The sequence below is a fragment of the Triplophysa dalaica genome, chromosome 19 (assembly GCF_015846415.1).
Source record: "Triplophysa dalaica isolate WHDGS20190420 chromosome 19, ASM1584641v1, whole genome shotgun sequence".
In the NCBI taxonomy this organism is placed as follows: domain Eukaryota; kingdom Metazoa; phylum Chordata; class Actinopteri; order Cypriniformes; family Nemacheilidae; genus Triplophysa; species Triplophysa dalaica.
Window position 1 is genome coordinate 8,928,180 of NC_079560.1, and position 16,821 is coordinate 8,945,000.

At 37.9% G+C, this 16,821-nt stretch overlaps 2 protein-coding genes across 2 annotated transcripts; one reads left to right on the plus strand and one right to left on the minus strand.

The window, feature by feature from the left end:
* Nucleotides 1-48: 48 nt before the first annotated feature.
* On the minus strand, nucleotides 49-13,121 carry polq (polymerase (DNA directed), theta). The gene is given in 33 exon segments (XM_056730539.1): nucleotides 49-181; nucleotides 265-362; nucleotides 451-592; nucleotides 683-807; nucleotides 883-994; nucleotides 1,119-1,303; nucleotides 1,426-1,544; nucleotides 1,625-1,739; nucleotides 1,824-1,998; nucleotides 2,075-2,203; nucleotides 2,290-2,483; nucleotides 2,581-2,821; nucleotides 2,900-3,102; nucleotides 3,495-3,644; nucleotides 3,942-6,424; nucleotides 6,562-6,805; nucleotides 7,600-7,724; nucleotides 7,819-8,012; nucleotides 8,105-8,247; nucleotides 8,327-8,525; nucleotides 8,615-8,757; nucleotides 8,877-9,089; nucleotides 9,183-9,329; nucleotides 9,418-9,559; nucleotides 9,643-9,774; nucleotides 9,776-9,857; nucleotides 9,947-10,055; nucleotides 10,137-10,293; nucleotides 10,412-10,542; nucleotides 11,230-11,412; nucleotides 11,545-12,193; nucleotides 12,304-12,406; nucleotides 12,733-13,121. Coding segments are annotated over 33 exon segments (7,737 nt in total). The 5' UTR covers nucleotides 12,789-13,121; the 3' UTR covers nucleotides 49-67.
* Nucleotides 13,122-13,606: 485 nt separating this feature from the next.
* ddias (DNA damage-induced apoptosis suppressor) lies at nucleotides 13,607-16,355 on the plus strand. Its single transcript, XM_056731367.1, has 4 exons — nucleotides 13,607-13,916; nucleotides 14,040-14,201; nucleotides 14,295-14,400; nucleotides 14,500-16,355. Exons 1-4 carry the CDS (start codon nucleotides 13,804-13,806, stop codon nucleotides 16,177-16,179), a joined length of 2,061 nt encoding a protein of 686 aa, XP_056587345.1. The 5' UTR covers nucleotides 13,607-13,803; the 3' UTR covers nucleotides 16,180-16,355.
* The last annotated feature ends 466 nt before the right edge of the window (nucleotides 16,356-16,821 follow it).

Here is a 16,821-nt window from a genome sequence, read left to right on the forward strand (position 1 = left end):
ACTACTTTTTTTACACAATACATTTGTACCTTTCACACTTCATTGAATGTAAACGTGATTATCATAATTAGATGTCCAAGTCTTGCAGGTTACCCCAGCTTGGTCCTATTTTGACTTTTGCTCTTAGCTTCACATGTAATTTAACAACACGCTCCATCTCCCGCTTCACAATTTGTGCAACCTGTACAAGAACAGAAGAAATTATCAAATGTGCAATTCTCTACATTATGGTAAATGTTCAAAAAGACAAACCATCCTAGTTACCTGGATGATATCCTCTTCTGCTACCTCATAGATAAGTTCATCATGTAGCTGAAGTATAAAATATGCTCCACGAGGAGACCGAGTTCTGTGTCGACCACCTTCCAAAAAAAAAGGATATAAAACATTCACAAAGTACATAAGGTATACAAAAATACAGTAACCCTATGTAATGTAAGTTCATCACACCTGATCTGATTGAAGGGTGCTGATGAGATGTGGACTCTCCAGGAAAAGCTTCTTCCAGTCTGCGCTGAATGTTGTTTGTGGCCAATTTGACAATGTCAGCAGCAGAACCCTGTACTGTTGAATTCACTGCCTGTCGCTCTGCCTGAAAGTGCAAATTACAAATGACTTCAGTAAACTGTTTTATTACGAGAATTATTCCGAGAATACTAATAAAGAGCATATAGGTTCTTACATGAGACTTGATGTACATATTTGGGTCCTTTATTCCTGGTAAGAAACGTTTCCTGCCAAGTAATGTCTTAACAAAACCGTTTGTCCCACACTTCTTCACAGTTTCACAAAGAAATTTCTGTATGCCTTGGGGGAAAGCAAATTCAGTGTTGTCATGACAGCCTTTTTGGTCTAAAATGAACTCCTTATTTTGTAATTTACCTGTGTATCTGGATTTAAACGTCTCAATGTAACAAGCAGCATCATTCTCCTCAATGCCCATCTGCTCTCCAAGTGACTTTGCGCCCATGCCATAGATTATTCCATAACAAATCTGATGACATAAGCAGCTAATTAAAATCCAAATAAAATCTAAAACAATACAAGTAATAATACTGAAGAGTATTATTCACCCTCAAACCATAAATCAAAATATATAAAAGTCGAATGTGTTTAACCTGTTTGGCCTGTTGTCTCATATTGTCATCAACTGAAGCTGGGTCCACCATTTTCCACTCGGCCGCTATGCTTTTGAAAACATCTGCACCACTGTTGAGCACCTGGAGGAGACGCTTGTCTCTGGACAGATGAGCTAAGAGGCGAAGCTCCAGCTGTGAGTAGTCAGCAGCCAGAATAAGCCCACCTAAGAAACATGCACATAAAAGACAGACAATGTGGCATACAAGCAAATAGATAGACCTTTAAAGTGTCAAAATTATGTCCAAACCCAGTCCTAGAGCATAAAAAAAGATGAAAGTTTCATACCTGTAAAAGGAACAAACGCATGCCTCATGCTAACTGAAAACGCCATTCCTTTGTCTGGTGATGTGTCTGGCATTTTTAAAAGGGGCACCAGCTGGCGATTAATCTTTGATCTTTTAGCCCTGAATTAAAAAACAACAAACATGCTACACATAATGAACAATAAGTAATCGTACAGAAATAAAATACCATGAGACCCTACCATGTCTTGCTTGCACCACACTGTGATGGTTGACTTTCTTCAATAAGAGTTGGCATCTGAATTTCAAAGTCCTTTGGAACGTTCTGAATATTTGGTTCGGTGAAGCTCACCCGCCCTGTGTGAGACAATAAACCAATTCAAATCCACAAAGTTGAACATTTCCAAGCATTCTTTCGAGCTTAGTTATTTTTCGCCACACCTGTGGCGGTGTGTGACTGTGAGATTGGATGTATTCTGTCCATCTTCAGCTGTGAGTTCCACTTCTTCTCTCTTTGCAAGGGGAAAACCACTTTAGTCAAAGCATTTGTGATTCTTCTCCACTCAAGAATAACCCCTGGTAACAGATGCAATGGTTTCAGCTTCTCCAGAACGTCCTAAATACACAGGTTAAAGTATATTGAGAGAGCATATACCACAGTTTTAACAACTGAATAGGACTGTAATACATGCCTTGGTTGTGCTAAACTGTTTAGAAAGTTTAATCCTAGCTCCTGCTCTCCTAGTGTATCCCAGAGTCTTCTTGTTCTTCAGGCCATTTACATCTCCATTGGGAGGCAGCTTCAACTCAAGAAACAGTACCTAAGACAGTTGAAATGTAATGGAATATTGAACCGTTCAATAGATTTAGTGGAAAACTTCAGACAGAGAGGGGACAGCACAGTTACCTCTGCAATGTCTTCTGGATTGGTCAATGAGAAGCTGTGTCCTGCCAGCTGATAGGCTTGCGCTTCAAGGGCACTGAGCTTGGCCTGCATCACATGTTTCTGGACCTCACATTCAGCAATACTAAACCCAATTCCATTCAGCTCCAACAACGCCAGACAGTATTGGGTGGGCATCTCAACCTTCTTGAACACATCTACACATCCATTAAAAATGAGACGACATCAAATTCTTTCCATCAGGTATTATACACAGTATAGGTAAATTTATGAGGCTACGGTGATGCTTTTTACCTAAGAAACCCTCCTTTTCTAGAAGACCGTTGAGCTGTGTCATGACCTTAAAGGCCAGAACAGACTCAATAGCAGCTCTGTATCGTCCAGTATGACTGGCATCTCCATAGATTCCTATACTCTGTACACCCTGGCCTGGACTGATCTCATCTAACATTGGAAGATCCTCAGGAGCAAAGCTGGTCACCATGTTGTGGAGGGTTCGCTCCTTGGAGCTTGAATCCAGAACCCAACATGCAATCTATATTTTAAGAATACATGCTTTATTTTTGTAGGAATACAATCAGCTATGATAGAATTTGTGATTATTCTTTCTAACCTTTGGATCTTCAAACGTGCCACTCATAGTGAGCTGACAGGCCAGGAGAAGCGTCTTGAACAGCTGAATGAAGTCATAGGTCACCATCACTCTGTCCGCATCTGAGAGCGATGATGTTTTCAAGCAAAATTGAATTTGCTTCAATCTCTCTTCAACCGTCAGACTGTCATCAAGAGGTGGTGGAGCTAAGCTGGCACTTATATCTGTATGGGAATAGTGTGTTGAGTGATAGTTCAGCCAAAAATGAAAATTCTGGTATCATTTACTCAATCTCTTTGTCATTTAGAATCTATATGACCTTATTTCTTCTGCAGACCACAAAAGAAGATATTTTGATATTTTTGTTGTTAACCGACACCTATTCACTTGCATTGGTGTTGCGTCATAACAATGGAAGTGAATAGGTGCCGGCACTGTTTTGTGTTCTGCAGAAGAAAGAAAGTCATACAGGTTTGATATGACAAGAGGGGGGGAGTAAATGATGACAGAATTTTTCATTTTTGTGTGAACTATCCTTTTACAAAAGAAGTTATGTTAGTTGGTAATTGAATAAAACTGAGGAATTTGTACAAAAGTTGTCTCAAATTTACAGTACCTGTGTCCGACAGCTCCTGTTGTAGACATACGAAATATGCATCTTTTGCACCCCAGCATATTGAAATGCCAATAACAACAAGATCATCAGATCCTTTAAAAACGAAGCCATCTTTTCGCTTGTTCCTCATTGGTGTAGTAGCTTCAGTACCTTTAAACATAATACAAAAAATTACATTTTCTAATATTCATTAAAATTCCCCCAAAAATGAATATTATGTCATCATTTACTCACCCTATAGTCCTTTCAAACCTGCAGAACACAAAAGAAGATATTTCGAACAATGTTGGTGCCCATTGAACAACGGTTTTTGGTTACCAACAATTTTCACATCATCTTTTGTTTTCTGCAGTAATAAAGGTCCTAAAGGTTTGAAATGACAAGAGGGTGAATAAATAAAGAAATAATTCAAAATGTTAGGTGATCTATTTCTTTAAAAAGTCTTACACTTTTTGAATTTTCCGCCTATAACGTTCTCAGGTTGCGCAACACTGCTGTCTATCTTCTCACAAGCAACAGCAAGTGAAAATCTGTCCTTTGTTTTCCACTCCTTTATAAATGTTTGGAAAAGCTGTTTATTGCTTGCCACATCAATTATGGAGAATGATTCTGGGCTGCAGGGGTTAGAAGCAGCGAGAGATGGATTCTCATCCGCAAGAAATGTGTCCAAGTCTGACACTGAGTTTGACCTCAAACCTGCATGATGATCCTTCAGTGTGTTTGGATTTATTTCACACCTTTGTTTAATTTTGCTGTTAAGTGGTGACTTTAAAGCTGTGGTGGTCCTTTTTACTTTTGGTGTGACTGGTTCAGATACAGGTGTGGGAGGAATGAGGTCATTGGGAGTCTGTGGTTTTTTTTGGACTACCCCTTTAGCTTGCTTCTCAAGAACAGAAACAACATCAGACTCTACCAAAGTTGGATTTGCCTGGCCTGGAGCTTCTGCTAAAGTTGAGAACTGATCAGACCATTTATCAAAAACAGCTTGCATCCCTGGACTGAAATGAAATGAGGAACCGTGTAAAGGACGTGTTTCAGATTCCATTTCTGAACAAGTCTCATTGCTGTGTGACACATGGAAGTCTTCTTTATAACTGGGTTTCTTGGTTTCACCAGGGGACAACCCTGGTCCATCACGTGCCTTGACAACACTGTTAAGTTTGTCAAGGTAGTGCTCTCCAATAAGTAAAGAATCTCCCCATTCTGATAGGTTGAAAGATGATTCACCCCATTGTTTTGCTTCTTGATCTACTGTTGGTATGGCATCCCTCCTATCACAGTTAGGTTCTGAAGTGGAGCCGTTTGAATTTGCACGTACTGGATCTCCTTTATTCTCTCTATCTGTCCCCGCCTCCTCCATGGCATCCAAGATAGAGTTGTCATATAGACTGTCAAACAGGAAGCTGCTGCTCCGGTTGGGGCTGTTGTCAGTAACATGATCGGATGACTCATGATTTTCAGATTTTTTGTTTACACATGATTCTTCTTCAGAAACTTGGTTACTATAATTTAAAATATTCTCCAACTGGCTATCAGTGAGCGAGATATTATATTTGGGTTTGGCTACAGTTGGTGCGAGACTGTTTCGTTTGTTGGGTTGATTCTCATGAGGTGACAAACCTTCATCTGTGTTGATTTGTTCTTTTTCTGTGGACCTATTTGAATTTACGTGTACCTGGTTGATTTTCATCTGACTTGGTAAACAAATACGATTGTCTTGTTTGTGTCTAGGTGAAAAATCATCCACTTGAAGCAACATTTTTTCAGTCTGTGTATCAAGCTGAAAACTGTCATTAAACTCTTCCAGTCCATTTGCGTACATGTCCGGCGAACAAAGCTTCTCAGAATTACACGCTGAATCATTTGCAGCTTTAGAGATTAGATGTATGTGATTGTTCTCATCTTTATTGCTGAATTCTTGAAAATGTCTAACCACGTCCTGTTCCTGAGTTTCAGTATTGTCATGATTTGAACTTTCATTTAAGTGTTTTGTTTTCAATGTACATTTTTTCCCTTTATCTGAGGTCAATACAGTTCTTAAATGTGGTGCCTCCCCTTCCTGAAGGGGAGCAGGCAGATGAGAAAATATTTTTAACTCATTATCTAAGTTCAGTTCCCCATGGGAAACCTGGGATTTTGTCTTGTTTTTCTCTATCCTACAGTCAGTTTCAGTTTTCTTATCATCCTCTGCTGTCCTTGGTTTCCTGTCATTTACACTCATAATTGATGTTTTAGCTTCAATGAGTTCTGCTTTGTCATCCACCCTTCTGCGTTTTAAGAGCGGACTTACACAGTGTTGGTCACTGTCAGAGATACCGCCAACTTTAACATTAGAATTCTGTCTGAAATTGCTTTGAATTGCTTTTGATGAATCTGATGCCTGGACTGGTGTCTGGTCGGTGTGAAAGCTCTTGTCTTTCGCATCTAAGGATTTAAGAACTTTGTGTAATGCACTTGATGGTCGTTCACAATTCTTAGCAGACTGACACTGGTGTACAGCATGTTCTGTGACCAGGTCAATTTCCATCGGCTTCTCCGAACTAGCAGTGAACTCTTGCCTTGAAGAAACACTGGAACTGGACTCAGCACTTTTATTAAAGAATTTCTTTTCTGCTGCTTTCTCTTCCAATTTCATTTCCTCATCATTTTGCTTCTGTTCAAATTTTGGGCTTGACACAGACTGTGCAGATTTTGTGCTGGATGTTTCCGCAAGTGAACTGGAATCAGGCTGGGCATTTGTAGAGGATGACGCAGGCTTCCATTCAACCCCAAGTAGAGCCAAATCATGTTGGAGGAGCTGTCTGGCCTCAGCTATGATCTGTTGAGCAGCTTCCCTTTCAGTCAAAGGCTTCTTACCACTGACCCAGATACAACGCATGCTCTTGCGTTCCTGAGCCTCCACCTCGCTTTCATCCACTGCCTGTCTGGAGCTGCAAAGACCCAAGCCATGAAGAGTTTGATTATGTTGTATTATGCAAGACTCAAAAAATGAATTTATGCCAAAAATATAAAGGCAAACAATGATAAACTTTTTGAAAAAGAAGAACAGGGTTGCCTGTTTTATTACCTTTTAAAAGGAACAGCCTTTCGAAGGGCCTTTTCCACCTCTGTAACATCAGCCCTCGCTACTTCCGCCACAGTGTTGAACCCTGAGCTGTAGAGTATACGTGCTCTCTGGGCGTTCAGTAAAGAAATACGAACCAGGTCACACAACTCTCTCTGGACTCCAAAACTGAGACGACTCTGAAACTGGGACAAAAGCAGCTCCAGGTTGTGCCATCCAAGCCGATTGCAAAAGACTGTAACCATACCTGCCAGATGCCATTTTTTGTTAAACAGATGAAAGATTATTTGCTTTACATAAATCTGACACTGGAAATCTTTAATAGTGATAGAGCAAGAACAGGAGTTCCCAAAGTAATACAACTTGAGGACTGAACGACAACTGACATATTTTTTTTCTATTTACTTTACTTTTACATATATGTTGTTTTTCTACATTATTTTATTGTACTTTATTATATCTGTAAATTGTTTGTTCCCCAACAACAAAGTAAGAATTTCCTTGTACCTAGTACACCTGACAGTAAAGATCTTGACTCTTCGCTCTTTATTTAAATATACAGTATTATTGAATAACAGATGCATTTAAAATGTTATATGCAACCTGCATTGGTGTTAAACTGAACCTCAGTTCTGAGAAGAATCTAAGGAGGATTAGGCAAAAAAAATCACTAAATATGTGCATTGTTTATCAATCATACATGGTCCAGCAAGCCCAATCAGACACAAATAACTAAACTAATAGCACATGAGAGGAACAACAAATAAATAACTGCTTAAATTGTAATTGCTTTACTTTCTGTGAGTTTTTAGTTTTCTATGCAATTTCTGCATATTAAATTAAAACCCATATTTAATGATACACTGTAGTTGGCCTTTTTACCTAACAATTTAGTTGATAAATACATACAATTTTAGTGATTTTTCCATTTTGTACCATACACCTCATAAATGTATTGGTTTAATCAAACATGAAGGGGGCTTAAAAGCAAATTTTGCACAAATTCAACCCCCTGGACATCACATTTGGTATAGAGTTTACCTGCATATGTTGAGGCAGACTGTTGCAGTGACTGAAGCTGTCCTCTGCTACAGCCGTACTTCTTTGCAACAGCTCCAAGGGGTTCTTCATTTACCAGGTCACAGAGCACCAAGGTTGTGAAAAATCTGCAAAACATAATATTAAACATCATTATTAACACACCGAATTGCAAAAATTTGCATTTGACAATACCCTCTGAATTCAAAAAATGCACATTACCGTTTGTGAATAGCCATCTGTCTTTGTTGCTTCTCTGTTTTAGCAATTAGTTTTCCACTAACGGAGCGAGCCAGAAATCCTTCTTGGATGCCCACCATCTCAGCCACTCTTTTCATCGCAGAGGGTAGCTGCTCCCACAGACAGAAGAACTGGTACCAGTCTATCGTCGTCCAGTCCACATACACAGGTGTTATCTTTCAAATGAATGCCATTTAAAATTTCATTATTTACACATTTTTTTACGCAACTCCATGCTACTTCTGATAAGCAGAATAGGTTTATTCACCTGATAGAGTATATGAAGATCATTTTCCAAAACAAATCCTTTCATTGCTCTTTGTAGGTCAGCGAAAATCCCCAAGGCTTCCGGGGGTGATAAAGATGAAGACAGGGTCGCAGAACCCAGATGTGTGGGGCAAAATCTCTCCGCTGTATAACAGAAAATTGAATCACTGTCAAAATCTATTGCACAACATTAGAGCAAGATTTCATTAATGTTTCTTCTTACCATCTCCATCCTTCTCTATATGGATAAACTCATTGTCCATCAGCCACTCTATGCAGGTCTCAATAGCCCCCTTGTTTCGACCTTCTGATTCAGCTCCTCCCTGATTGGCCGGTTCAGATGCTGTACTGGATGCCAGGAGAGTGCAGGAAGCGTACATTCTCACATCCTGTGGTGAACTAGCGACTCCTCCAACAATAATCTTAAATGTAAGATAAACAAAACAATGCAATTTTAACCAGCCAATCATCTCCACATACCACCATTATCAGCAAACTATTGGTGTCCTACCTCCAGGATGGCCCTGAGCATGCTGGTAGTGACGCCTTCACCCTCCCGCTTCAATAGGCAGCTGCTGATAGGTTTGAGCGAGCCCTGAATGAGGCTCAACCCCTTCGCACGCTCTGCTTCTTTACAGACCAGCACACTCTCCCCTGAGACATTACATTCAATAATTTATAACAATGCGCTATATTGCCCGCATTCATCTTTATAAAACATTGTCTCAATGTAAAGCAACAGATATTTTGAATTCCAAACTTTCAGCACTTACCCAAGGTGTCTACGCCTTTACGGCCTGCCCGTCCCACCATCTGCTTGTAAGTGAGTATATCCAACAAATGTCCGTTAAAAACAGGAGTTCTGATAATCACACGTCGTGCTGGCAAATTTACACCCGAGGACAAGGTGGAGGTGGCAGCTAGCACTCGGATGTAACCTTGACGAAAAGCACCTTCAAGAATATCCCGCTCATCAAATGTCAAACCTGAAACAAGAGGGTTATTAAAGCAATCTGAATAAAATTTGACGCGAGTTTAAGATCAATGATAGTGTATGTTGAATATCATTGCAATAGTACCTGCATGATGGAAGGCCACTCCCCAGGGAACGGTCCGCTGAAGGACCTGATCCAAGCCTGCAGGAGTTCGCTTCAGCTGGGCGAGCACATCCTGGAGCCCTTCCTGATTCAAAGAAATACTTTGCACACCAGAGCCTGATTGTATCTCTTTAAAATAAAATGTTAGAACATATAAGAACGCATTTCTGGTCTATAATTGTTTTTTAACCCACACATGTTCATATCCTTTATAAACCTTTGTGATGAAGATTGTAAAACTCCCTGCCGATGCTATCCGCTAGCTTCTCACACCAGTTCTTTGAAGGACAGAAGAGAAGTACCGAGTGTCTATCCTGCACAGTCTCAAAGCAGAGGCTCACAATGTGATCATCATCTCCCTGTGGAAATGCAACTCGTATCATCAAAACTTTCTAAAAATTATTTTTTGTAAGATCATTAAATGCTGTGTGGAAACTCTGACCTTAACAGGAAGAGCTGGGGTGAACTGCCTGACCAGGTTCAGAGAGTCATCATAGACATTTGTGCCAATCTTGACCCACTCCATTAGCGGGACAGGTCGATAGCTAGTACTATACAGCTCTGCATTCAACCAGCAGGGCAAGAAGGTCCAAATTTGGCAATGTGGCACTCATACCAATAATTTGCACACCTGCTGTAGTACTTTGACCAGAGCACCTTGAAACAAAATAATGTTTATCTTTATTGGTTATTTTCTACAATCATTACTTAAAGAATATTGGCTTAAACATCACATTATAACAAACCTTAATGCATTTTTCTGTGCAATGTATTTGATTTTAGTCAGCAAAAGTTCCAACAGATATCCCCGACCAGAGTCACCCAGCATGTGCAGCTCATCGACCACAACAATTCCTGTAAATTTGATAAGCGTTCAGTTTTACAAGAGTGCCATAACATGCAGAAACCTAAGAAATAAATCAGGGTTTATTGTACCGAGTAGATTCAATTTGTCTTCTTCAATGAGTCTGTTGATGAGTCCATTTGCTTTCTCAATTGTACACACGGCGACATCCAAAGCCGAGAAACCACCAGCAGCCGAGGTGTTACCCATATACCCCTCCACTCTGACCCCTGCTTCCTGAAATACATTCTGGGTGGCAAGGCCCAAGTATGTATAATATTGACAAAAACACATCAAGTTCATCCGAAATTACAATACATTATGAATCACAGACAGTGATTCATGTACTCCACGAATGTGAACCAACCTGTAGATAAAACATCTTCTCTCTCGCCACAGATACAAAAGGAAGAATGAACATGGCCTTCTGTCCTGTTTCCAGAACTCGCTTTAAAATTAACAACTCTGAAACTAACGTCTTCCCAGCACTGGTTGGGGCTGAAAGAAAATAGAAAACTTGTTTATTTGTCATATAACCAGAATTAATTTATAATGAAATCTCCCATAATTTACACATTCTTTGTAATGTACACAGACACAAAAATATTTAAATGTATTTATTATTTAAACTATACGTTTTATAGTATAGTTTAAACTATACGTTTAAACTATACGTTTTGTAAGGTATTGTTCCTCATAAAAATGATTCCTACTTATATATTTATATAAATAAGTGCTATCAAATATATTATAATCACGATTAATCGATTTCAAAATAAATAATTGTGTTTATATAATCATTAATAAAAATAATTGTATACATGTGAGAAATATGTGTAATATTTTTATTTACAGATAATGTAAGTTACATTTAATTATAAATGTATATATATATATATGTGTGTGTGTGTGTGTGTGTGTGTGTGTGTGTGTGTGTGTGTGTGTGTGTGTGTGCGTGCGTGTGTGTGTGTAAATATTTTTTATACATACAAATGTACAGTATGTGCGTGCATTTACATATTAATAAAATTATACATGCCTCACACATATTATATAAACACAAACATTTGTTTTGGAACTGATTAATTTCAATTCATTGATTTGACAGCCCTATTATAAACATCAATACCTAAATAGAAATAAACAAATGTACTGTTATGTAATAAATATATAAAGATTGATTACCAGAATATACCAGATTTTGACCTTCCAACACATTGCCCAGGGTCAGACACTCTGCCTGCCACTCAAACATTCTCTGAACGCCCAGACTCTGGTACTTTTCAAGAACAGGCTTAGGAAGACCCCAGCTGGAGAGCAGAAGCTTGTCCAACTGATCGGCAGGACGGCCCATATGGATGCTTTGTCCTGTTTAGGGTATCAAATTGACAAAAATGAATACACTATAGAAGTTATAGTATGACTATTAGCATTGTGTCTTACATATTAAACTTATAAAGACATTGCAAATAATATTAAAAACATCAATCCACATCCTACCTGCATCAGGTATGGTAGCATCACTGAGGACGCTGAGATCTAGGCCTGGTGGAGGTGTGAGCACGGAGACGGACAGGTTTTTAAGAGCTCTCTTCTGCTGCTGTAACAAGGATCGTTCTTTAGCAGCAGCCATATGTGTTGGACTGAACAAAATGTAATCCTTAGAGTTATTAAGAGAACCATCAGGGCTGGTATCTTTACTGAACTTTAACTGTCTCCGGTCATTTGCTCCTTTAAACGTTTTCTTTATTGAGTGTAAGATCTTCTGAGGTGAACAATATTTTGTGTGCCCAAATTCAAGCTCGTGTGCCTGCCCCCTATCTGTCTTTTTAGTTTCACTGAACAACAGCTTTTGAGCTAAATCCCTCCAGTCTTTCTCTTTTTTCGCTTGTGTTCTTCTGCGTTCTGATGGAGTTGAGGGGCTGAGGTTTTCTGTACTTTGCACTTGTTGTTCAGTGTTTTCTGGTATTCCATAAACATGAGAATGTTTCTTGAGTAATTCAGACTCTTCCTGTACCACAGATGCAGAACTTTGCTGAATGTTTTCAACGTTCTTGTCGTCTGGAGCCAGCTCATTTAAGGCTTGTAAGAGTTCCTCATCCATGGCCAGAGTTGCATCACCTGGCATCCATTGCTTATTCTGGTTTTGCTTTGGGAAGAAGTAATACATTTTGCATTTAGAATACAAAACAAAATCAACTGCCATCATGTTATATATATATATATATATATATATATATATATATACAAAAAACATACTTTTGGCTCATTGCACTTTTTTTCAGATACTCCTGTCGCAGAGGAATGTGTTTGAGGCAGGCGTATTGACTCCCCTTGTGGTTGTTCATCTGGATGAACTATGCTGAACAAACAAACACAAAAATACAGCATATCAATCTTTTTTCTCTTGTAACGACAGCTAACAAGATGTTCAACTGTAGTGTCTATCACCCGAAGATGATGCGGATACTGCCGAATTAAACTTGAATAATTTAATAGATGTGTTCTTCCCTTATTTATTCTGTATTTAAGACTAAGTTATCAGAGACAGATGAGAATGGGGTTAAGGTCGTTTAGTAATGATTAGCATCTAAAGCTCCATGTCAACCAAGTTTGTAAACACGTGTTCATGGAAATGTACACAATCAGAAAGCACACAGTTTCATATGTTTTGCCTATGGCTCTTACCTCTTCTTTACAATACGATGCTGTCCCAAATACATTTTCCTGGTTGACGTCGTCATGACATTTATAAATATATATGCAAATGTTTATAGTAGTGTCTTTATAGAAAAAGCTTAAAATGTTTGCTAAAAGTAACAGTTTTGCTGCTACCTGTCGTCTTTCCACATACACAAACTCATATTAGTGGATTATAAATATATAATAAAACAATTACAATATAATTTTGGGATTTCTTATCCGGCTTACATAATTCGAAATAAAGTTATTAACATAAACACACTACACAACGCTTATTGTTTCAGTGATATTCCATTTGTCCGGTTCGAGCTTTGTTTGTGTAGTTGAATGTTTAAAAAAAACTATTCTAAGAAATCAAAAACAAAATGTAAGCAAAAAATCAAAGTGCCCGCCGTGTTTGTACACAAATGTCCGACTGGAAACAGAGACAGTGCTAAAAGTTCCATCAGTTCCTACACAAAAAAATAAATCTATCTTCTTTGAGTTTTATAAACAAATACTTTCCAAATAAAAATAATTAAGTAATTATATTTTCTACTTAAAAATTGATAAATATAATTCGAAAATGTTACATTTTAATCACTCGCTTGTCTATTTCACAACACTGACACCTGCAGTATGAACAAGATATGATAAAGTGATTGGGATGAGGAAGAGGAAGTTATCCATAAACATGCTCGAAACTGCATTTATTTAGCACATTAAAACAATGATGCTATTTAATTATCCTCAAAATACCTTAAGCTATATTCTGTTAAAATAACAGAGATATAAATGCTATTTCATTGCTTACGGTCATTCACAGACGTGTACGACAGAGGGCGCTCTGATCCCTTAACGTTGCGGAATGACTGCCGAACCTAAACAAGGAAGAAACTCGTGCTTATCCTGTTTTTGAAATTCGAAGTTTGTTTATCTGCGTTTCTTGTTTATTTGAACATATTTTATATCCTCAAACGAATGTAAAAAATAGTAGGGTTAAATTAACGTTAATTTGTATGGTTTTAATAACATTACACTGAAATGTTTGTAAATTTGCTGAATGTTTAAGCACTAATGAGCAACATTAGGGGCCTGGTGAGTTGCACGATACTTTCTCTTCAAGACTCGTGTCTTGTATACCCGTACTGCAAATGCTGTTTATCCAGGTTAACGCAGGAAAATAAAAGGTATGTATAATTGTTTGTATTGTTTTTGTACGCAGTTACTCTTGCTATGATAAATGTTGTAATCTAAGAGTGGCTTTTGCCTAATTAAATAAACTTGCATATCATCATTACTTTTTTTTTTAGGACAACATGTTATAGGTGTGGATTCCAATGTGACCTGAAAAATGTGGACTACAGATACAGGCTTTCTGTTAAGGTGTCCAGAAATCAAGATATATTTGGTGTGACAGTATTTGGTGGATGTTTAAATCCTTTCTTTGGAATTACGGCTGGTGATCTTCAAAGGTAGGTTTTACTTGATTTTGAACATATGCTGGTTTTGAACAAACTTTCCTGCGGTATCATTGCAAATGTATTGTGATAATGTATTTTGCACAGATGTATTGAATTGGAGAAATCTAATGGTCCACATGTTGTTCAACAACTGCTTATCAAAGCCGTGGAAGACTGCTTCATAGGAAGATGCGTTGTATTGGGGTTAAAGGTATAATGGATATCTTTATTTTGATTTAGGAAGGTTTATTTAGAGTCCGACCACCTTCTATTCTAAATGAACTTTAATTTTTGCTTTGTCTTTTAACAGGTCTCTCATGATGATGTTTCAACACGGTTGGGAGATCAACAGTCGTCCTCACTGGTTTTGAAGTCCAAACAGTTAGTTGCCTGTCAAATATTTTCCCCAAGTCAGGCATTTGCTGGATTCACTGTATTTGGTTATTTTAAAGACCTATTGCAGTCGCATTCACATTTGTTTAGTTTTGAATCTGCCAGTGTTTCACAACAAAAAGACTCACAAAGAGATGAACTAAACAGCTTTGATTATACTTTGCCGTTATGTGCAAGATTAAATTCTCAACCCAGCAGTGACGAATTCACACTGTCAGATGTATGGCAATCGCCTGGTTTATGCTGCACTCCAGGAGAAATAAGTAGTGATTCATTACAGCACTATGATTTCGATTTTCTTTTACCAAAGAATGAGGACAGGAAAACATGTCAAACCGATCTGGATCAACATGTTAGTGGTATACAAGATGAACTGAAAAATGATGCCCAAAGCAGTGACAGAAAATCTTTGTCTGAAAATGATTCTGAAATCATAATTTCCAGTCATTCTCTTTTAAAAGGTATATCTGGGGAACATTACTATGCAACTTTTGACAACTCATGTTATTCTGGTCAAAATATATGTTTAGATTTAGAGGATGCACCATCTGAAAATGTATTAGATTTTGTCAGGGTTGAGCCTCAGTTGTCAAAAATAACTGATGCAAAGCATCTGAGATACTCTTATAAGGATAATCTGGTTAAACAGGATGAAATCATACAGAACCAGACTAGATGGTCTCTAAATGATCACTCAAAGCTAAAAAGAAAAAGCTCAAATACTGCATCTGCTATACAAAGGGGTGAAACTGCTTTGTCACCACTAATGTGCAATTTGAACACCAAAAACTTGAAAATGAAAGATGAAAATGATTGGCCGGAAAATCTTGAAATTACAACGAACAATGCTGACATCCCTAAGTATTCCAATGTGCCGTGCACACCTAGGTTTTCGGGCCAAAGGAAGAAAAAGATAATCCATTCTGATTTAAACATGAATTTTAGTCCTGACATTGTGCCTCCTCCTAAAGAAGACAACAGAAGGGACATCACGGTACAAAGAAAAAGATTAACCAGAAGCGGGCTCTCTGTGGCTTTTTGTTCACTAAACCATGAAGAGGGCAAATATTTCAGGCACTGTGTGGAAAGTGAGATCCTTTCTGGAAAATGCAAAGTCAAACAGGAACAGATTGTATGTGATGAGCACAGGGATACATACAATTGCTCTTCAGATTTGTTTGTTTCTTTACAAAACAGTAGGGACATGAACCAATCGGATGTGACAGAGATGTCTAAAGTAAATGAAGCAAAGAATGTCAACACATCAGAACCTGGACTTTCAGACGCACTTCCTTTTTCACCATGTTGGCAATCCACCCCAGTGGCATATCAGCACAGATTCAGACAGAAGTCTGAGCTGAGTCATGTATGTGGAGAATCGATGTACTCCAAAAGACTTGAACTTGAGTTTAAAAGCGATATTCCAGGTCTGAAGGAAAATGGACAAAACAAACCTAAAGTCACAATGTCAGAGTCGGCTCAGTTACAGATTATTGGTGTTACAGAAATATTCATGGACAAGTCTGATGTGCAGGGTAAAAGTTGTAATTCATCGATCAATTTAAATGAATGGTCCAGAGATCTCTTTGAAATTTGAAATAGTGAACTGAAAATGTTGCTGGACAGTCTCATCTTCATGATTAAACACTAATGTAATGATGTTGTTCAAAAAACAAATTTTATGTATTATTTGTAAAAATGTTTTCGCACTATTTGCTATAACGCATTTTTATTCACTTTATTATAACAAAACATAAAGCTTTGTTTCTTACACGTGTTTGCTGTTTCAATGTGATATCATAGATGAAAAACCAATTGAACATTTTATAGTCACAGCTCTGACACAAACATTCAGTTAACATTTACATTAAATAAATAAAAATAATATTAAATCAATATAATAGGGCGCCATATACTTAAACAACAACGTTAATATGTTTACATTATAGAATTAAATTGAAGGTATAGTTCAAACATGTACATTTTGTCAATATTGTTTTGCACCCGCCGAACCTCTCAAAATGCCAATTATGCTACAGCGCACACTTGACGTTATGTTGTGATTTTGTTCTTTTATATAATTATTCGATTCTGATAGGCCTTCATCGAATATAACTATTCTGCTTTTGACCAATGACACTTAGTGCAAAGTCTCAAACGCCCAATCAAACGAAGCGTTTCAGGATAGCCAATCAAAATCCCGTGACGCACGTTGAACTACACAACGTTTCCTGTGACG